The sequence below is a fragment of the Salmo trutta genome, chromosome 40, assembly GCF_901001165.1.
Source record: "Salmo trutta chromosome 40, fSalTru1.1, whole genome shotgun sequence".
NCBI classification, from domain to species: domain Eukaryota; kingdom Metazoa; phylum Chordata; class Actinopteri; order Salmoniformes; family Salmonidae; genus Salmo; species Salmo trutta.
Window position 1 is genome coordinate 5,542,299 of NC_042996.1, and position 7,298 is coordinate 5,549,596.

The 7,298-nt window shown below is 41.0% G+C and overlaps 1 protein-coding gene across 3 annotated transcripts in view; it reads left to right on the forward strand.

Moving 5' to 3' along the window:
- Positions 1-4,029, forward strand: part of LOC115180504 (voltage-dependent calcium channel subunit alpha-2/delta-1) — a 184,577-nt gene extending 180,548 nt beyond the window's left edge. For all 3 annotated transcript variants that reach the window (XM_029742646.1, XM_029742647.1, XM_029742649.1), the window contains one exon: positions 128-4,029. In XM_029742646.1, the coding sequence (XP_029598506.1) occupies positions 128-250 (123 nt within the window). In that variant the 3' untranslated portion in view covers positions 251-4,029. The remainder of the gene's footprint in view (positions 1-127) is intronic.
- The last annotated feature ends 3,269 nt before the right edge of the window (positions 4,030-7,298 follow it).

Consider the following 7,298-nt stretch of genomic DNA (forward strand, 5'->3'; position numbering starts at 1 on the left):
CTGTTGTACCCCTACTCAACCCATTATCTTTTAGTCAGCAGGGTCAGAAGGTCATCAACTTGGTTGTGTCTGTCACTAACTTGTCCCCCTGCCACCTTCCTCCTCCCCCTTGTTGCCGTGGTCACAGGAGGAGGACTTTGACTGTGGTGGGGCGTCCGCTCTGAGCCCGTCCCTGTTGGCCATGGTGGCGCTGCAGCTGGCCCTGCTCTGGCTCCTGGCCGGCTCAACTCACCATGCTGTCCCCTCGTGACCTCTGAAGACCTCGGCATGCAACGGCGCCTCAAAACGACGAACGCTAAAACAAAAAAACATCTGAAACCACATCCTGACAGATCTTCTTTTGGGATATTTGCGTTTTTCAAGGGTTTCATTACATTTCTTCACCCAGGGGTGGGAGAAAGGGAGGAAAGTTAACGTCGGTGGGTTGTAAAAAAATTCTAAGCGAGAACTTTCATCCCTGACCCCTGACTTTTCCCCTCCAGCCGTCTGAGCTTAGGGAGATCGAGGTGATTGAGTGGTGAACTTTGACCTTTGTTTGGCTCGACTATGACAACCCTGCGAATGCTACAGGTTGGACTGCCTTACAGTGCCAGAGGGAAAGTGAACGGACTGCCTCTTCCTTTTGGGTTCCTTTTAGGTTTTTGTGATGTTCTAAAAGAGATCCCCGCAGATTTTTATTCAACACTGCCAGAAACAGTGCTGCCCTTCGCAACCGTCCCGTTGTGTTTGTCACAAAGTTATTTATTTACTTCAAAGCGTTTTGCAGTGGCTTGTTACTCAGTATTGAAATGTTTGTTTGATTTGTTCAAGTTGCAATAAGTTGTTTAAAAGAAAGTCAGAAATCAGAATGTTTTTTATTTTACACTGGGGTGCTGTTGGCATTATTCTGTTTGTTTCAACTGCCATTTAAAAGTAGCAACACATTTACATTCACGCTGTTGTCCTCTTGTATAGAGTGTACGACCATCATATTCATTCATATACAGTACGTGGTCACATATGAACCCTTTTGCCCCCACTCACTATCACCTGTTTGAAGTGATGGATCCCTTTCTGTTTGCGGTCAACCACTTCTCCCTCAACCCTGACCACAAATGGTCAATGTCAGGTCCTACCATCTTGGTATCTGGTCCCTTTGAACTAACCATCATTGCCAAATTGCAGTTGACCAATCAGGGCACCCCAGCTGGCCTCTAGTGCGCTCATTGGTCTAATCTCTAGTGCCATGTTGATTCTTAGTCAGACAAACCCTTTAGCTTTATTTATTTGACTGTGTGGCTACTGACCTGAAGGAAACTTGATGTGTTTGGTATTCATTTGAATATTTAAGTTTGTTTTTGTTTTTTATTAGGATGAAGGGCATAGATGCATGCTACTGTGTTATGTTGGCTTTAATGCAATTCTTTTTTGATTGATTTCAATGCGTCAATGCAATGGATATAAAATGAAAAGAGAGTAGGAGGGATGTAGGAAATGTAGACTTTGGTACATGACACTTTATTTGTGCTTGCTTATGTATCACTTCTTGATTTGAGTATAGTTGAATACGTGACTTGCAACTACAAGAATCTGTCTTTCTCACAATGTTCTGCCCGCTATTGAAGAGAACATTTCCCCAAATCAAAAACAATTGCACCTCGTTGCAAAGTGAATTAAAACAGAAATTGCTTTAAGACCTCCTGAGAATGTCTATCAATACAATCCAATCTAAATTCATTCATATCAGTGAGGATATCAGTCATGTTGTACTTTCTTAGTTTTTGTGTGCCTTGTGGTTCTGGTACTTTAACTTTATGATTTAGAGATTCAAGACAGATTGACAATAGGATACTGTCTTTCTGAGTGTACTATACTATGGTGTACACCTGCTAACTCATTTCTCCACAAGAACAGCTGCCAAAATACTACATAAGAAATAACAGAAATGTGCCTCATTTTATTCAGGACCAAATCTGGGCCCGTCAATCAGTCTAGCCAAATGATTATGCAGTGGAATAACTTTGCGTGAAAGAGACATAAGGTTAAGCTTCTATATTCAACGTTGTAGAAAAGCGGTTTTATTAAAAAACGGTTTTATTATCATGTCAGCATATCAACAATTCCTCTCTAAATTGATTGTATTCGTTTAATTTTTGAACATGGTTCAAAAGAGGGACATGGTAGATATGCTGTGCTTTAAAAAAAAACGTTTTTTCTTTGTGATGCAATTCAGCTAGTTCGACTGGGACGTGATCTGATGGTCGATTAGTGTTACTGATCTGTTGTAGAGCAAATATAGAGGAGTTCCTGGCACTGAATTGATCTCTTAAGCACTAAAAAAGATCATTTCAGACAATCGATTCGATAACAATTGACAATCATAGTTTCCGATAACTTGCTTAAGACTAGTATTAGTAATACTTCATTGAATTAATTGCTGTAAATGAAAACAACTGCCAAAACAGGGACTTTAAAGGAGCCTTGGGGTAATGTCAGAAACATTCACACATTGTTTCCTTTGAAAACAGAGGCATATGGACTCAGGAAACCACATAGTCAATTCAGTGTAGAGTTGGGAAACTACATGATTACGCTGTGTGGTCTCAAGTGCCATTCAAATACTTCTCCCTCACCTCATTATCATTGCTTAAATTCTAATTACAAAAGCGTTCTTACGTCACCCAGAATAAAATCCATCTGGGCTTTTTCCATTTCTCTGAAACACTGAAGAGGAAGGGGACTTTTGTTATGATCCCAGTCTTAAGCTATGATTATTTGCCAATATGTTATGTGGCGAAACTCGAGCACCATCACCAAAGGCGGACTGCTGTCATGTCCGAAACTATACGAGTGGTCTGAGGTGACATTTAGGGTCCCATATTGGTTGTTTCAATGTTCTGTGGGGAAACTAACTAACATACTGGTATTTAAGACCCTCAATATCTAAGAACATTCAAGAATATCAAGTGCCATAGGACTCTCATTCTCTGTTTACCGGGAAACCTATTACTAACATTTATGCAACGTTTAGGATTGAATAAATGCAAATCTCATCTATTTTCCCTGTGTTGCATGATAATGCCATGATACTGTATCAGTGGCAGGCAATGAGCTAAAGTACCCTCTTTCTTCTCCTGCTTTGGTGTGTAACGTTGGGATGGGAAGCATAATACCGTGGGTTTGTTGGGTGTTTGCTTATGATATGATAACGATACAGCTTCTACTGCCTTTCTCTTGAGGAGACAGCATTTGGTACCGCCCTGGTCTGAGTGAGCGCAGTGGCCTAGTAGTTAGAGCGTTGGGCCAGTGACCGAGATGTCACTGGTTCGAATGCACTAGCCGACAAGGTGAAAAATCTGTCAATTTGCCCTTGAGCAAGGCACTTAACCCTAATTTGCTCCAGGGGTGCTGTACTACTATGCTGACCCTGTAAAACAACACAATTCACTGCACCTCTCCGGTGTATGTGACAATACATATTTTTTCCTGTCACAGGTTGTCACATTCAAGACCAGACTAGACCCTTGGGAAATGGTGTCTGGTTATTTCATGCCACTCTAAGGGCTAAAATCAGATGCTGTCACCTCAGGAATAACATATTAGCAGAGTGATTGGAAGTGTTTTTCGATGCTGTGGTGCTCTGTGTGGATTGTGTGGGTTATGCTTTTTCTGGACAGTTTATTTTTTCTTCTCAAGAACGCTCAGTGTGTGTTATAAGGGAAGTGTCCCATGCCTGCCACACTATGTCAGGCTATTGGTGGGACCGCCCCCCAATCTTTCTCTGCCAGCGTTTTCATGGCAGACCATTGTCAGCCTCCCTTTTGACAGGCTACTGGTGGGCCTCCCCGTCAATCTCCCTTGATTGTGCTTTTAAGATGTTACACTTTTGTGGATCTTGATTCGCCTGAATCAGTCATGTATAAATTTGTACGATACTGTTATTATTCTCGGACGAAAGAAAGAAAATAGTAATGTTTATAATCCTGGAAAATGTTTATTCATGTGCAAATACAGTATATTCAGAATAAAACTTTCTCATTAGCTATTGAATGGCGTCCTCTTGCAGTTCTGGGCCCTTTCCTCCCCAACCCAGATTGACTTACTGTTACTGTAACGTTGCCAAAACACATTTCCCACTTTTCCCCACAATGTGTGTGAGAAACTGAAAGAAGCTGCAGTCTGCTATCCCAGTGTCCCCCAGTGACTCCCACCGGCCAATCAGCGATGAGAATTGAGGCCGGGCCAACAACAACATCCAGGAAGTAAAAGTGAAGAATATCTATATCTCTCTGTGGTTATGACATTGAATTTGCTTAGCGGACACATTTACAGTTGAAGTTGGAAGTTTACATACACCTCAGCCAAATACATTTAAACTCAGTTTTTCACAATTCCTGACATTTAATCCTAGTAAAAATTCCCTGTATTAGATCAGTTAGGATCACCACTTTATTTTAAGAATGTGAAATGTCAGAATAATAGTAGAGTGATTTTTATTTCAGCTTTAATTTCTTTTATCACATTCCCAGTGGGTCAGAAGTTTACAATACACGGAATTAGTATTTGGTAGCATTGCCTTTAAATTGTTTAACTTGAGTCAAACGTTTCGGGTAGCCTTCCACAAGCTTCCCACAATAAGTTGCGTGAATTTTGGCCCCTTCCTCTTGAACAGAGCTGGTGTAACTGAGTCAGGTTTGTAGGCCTCCTTGCTCGCACATGTTTTTTCAGTTCTGCCCACAAATTCTCTATGGGATTGAGGTCAGGGCTGTGTGATGGCCACTGTCCTTAAGCCATTTTGCCACAACTTTGGAAGAATGCTTGGGGTCATTGTCCATTTGGAAGACCCATTTGCGGCCAAGCTTTAACTTCCTGACTGATGTCTTGAGATGTTGCTTCAATATATCCACATAAGTTTCCTCCCTCATGATACCATCTATTTTGTGAAGTGCACTAGTCCCTCCTGCAGAAAAGCACCCCACAACATGACGCTGCCACCCCCGTGCTTCACGGTTGGGATAGTGTTCTTCGGCTTGCAAGCCTCCCCCTTTTTCCTCCAAACATAATGATGGTCATTATGGCCAAACAGTTCTATTTTTGTTTCATCAGACCAGAGGACATTTCTCCAAAAAGTACCATCTTTGTCCCCATGTGCAGTTGCAAACTTTTTTCTGGCTTTTTTAAGGCGGTTTTGGAGCAGTGGCTTCTTCCTTGCTGAGCGACCTTTCAGGTTATGTCGATATAGAACTCGTTTTACTGTGGATATAGATACTTTTGTACCCGTTTCCTCCAGCATCTTCACAAGGTCCTTTTGCTGTTGTTCTGGGATTGATTTGCACTTTTCGCACCAAAGTACGTTCATCTCTAGGAGACAGAATGCGTCTCCTTCCTGAGCGCTATGACAGCTGCTTGGTCCCATGGTGTTTATACTTGCGTACTATTGTTTGTACAGATGAATGTGGTACCTTCAGGCATTTGGAAATTGCTCCCAAGGATGAACCAGACTTGTGGAGGTCTACAATTCCTTTTCTGAGGTCTTGGCTGATTTCTTTAGATTTTTCCCATGATGTCAAGTAAAGAGGCACTGAGTTTGAAGGTAGGCCTTGAAATACATCCACAGGTACACCTCCAATTGACTCAAATTATGTCAATTAGCCTATCAGAAGCTTCTAAAGCCATTACATAATTTTCTGGAATTTTCCAAGCTGTTTAAAGGCACAGTCAACTTAGTAAATGTATACTTCTGACCCACTGGAATTGTGATGCAGTGAAATAATCTGTCTGTAAACAATTGTTGGAAAAAGTACTTGTGTCATGCACAAAGTAGATGTCCTAACTGACTTGCCAAAACTGTAGTTTGTTAACAAGAAATGTGTGGAGTGGATGAGAAAAGCGAGTTTTAATGACTCCAACATAAGTGTATGTAAACTTCCGACTTCAACTGTATGAAGATTTGAGAGCTCCAGCTTTTTCATGTACAGTGTAATCCCCCTTCTCCGACAGTATGTTTATCAAATGTAAATCGACTTAGTCGGTAGCAGACATCCTTCTCGGACTTGAACCTGAAACCAACTGCTGTCAAGTCTACCTCCATAGCCACATACTCCCTCACAGCCCCCCAAAGACAGACTACACATTTTACCCCTTATGATCAATGTTAAAATTGTCCCTTATACTGTATGATATACTGCAGGCCCCAAGAAGGAACGTTTAAGTCTCTCTGGTGCTAAGGGACATTTTAATGAGTCCAATTACAATGCCTTTAGTATTTATGATTAATAAAACAGTCTTTATTACTGGTAGCACAGCTGTGGAAATGACTAACCAGAGAGCAATAATATGAAATTACATATTTTACAGACCCCGAGCAGGAAATTGACCATAACAATTACGACCAAAGCACTATGGAACGGCTCAGTCGTTCCCTCACTATCTCTTTGTAAGAAGTTGTAATAATATCATAAACTATAAAGATAAACCATAAACATTGTATGGAGTCTGTAGTAGGGCGTAGTGAAGGTCAAACTCAGCAGTGAAATGCCATAGCTTTCAGCAGCAAATGGCAGAGCTGAGCAGAGTCCCATAACGTTAGTTGGCAAACGTTCATTGGACATATCACTTCACATTTTGGCTGACCTTTTGGCACGTGACACATCCAATCCCTTGACCTATATTTCAAACTAGACTGCATGCTCAGTCTGCAGTCTCTACTCTTTCATTGGAATATGTTTTAGTAAATAGATGCTTGTGTACCTTGCTAAAAAATGGGTAACACTACCTAAATCATCCAGTTATTATGCATTGTAGGACTTGTCATGAGCATGTATGAGCCCTTTTATAATGGCCGTTTAAGACCGTTGAAAATGTAACGTATAGTGCAGGGGTAGGCAAATAGATATAGACCCAGAGCAGATGGTCGGGGAGTCAGAACATAATTATACTCATTTGTACACTGCAAATTGAACACAATTAAGCCCAAAAAAAGGTTATATTTGAAAATAATAATTTCATGCCTGGATTACATTGAGACACGATCACATATGTCTCTTAAGTGGGAATATATGGGAATACATTTTCTAAATTAAACAAATGTTTAGCTGAATTCCTGGTGATCAAAACTAAACCCAGCTGGCAGCCTATTACCGACTCCCGATATAGAGAGACCTAACATATTATAAGCCTTGTTATAAGACAAGGTTCACATGTGCTTATATAAAGTTATAAAGCATTATATCTGGATGGGTAAGTGTTACCAAAACTTGCTTCTGGGTATGCTGCATCTGCATGTCACGGGTTTTCTATTTGGACTCCAATTCACAGGT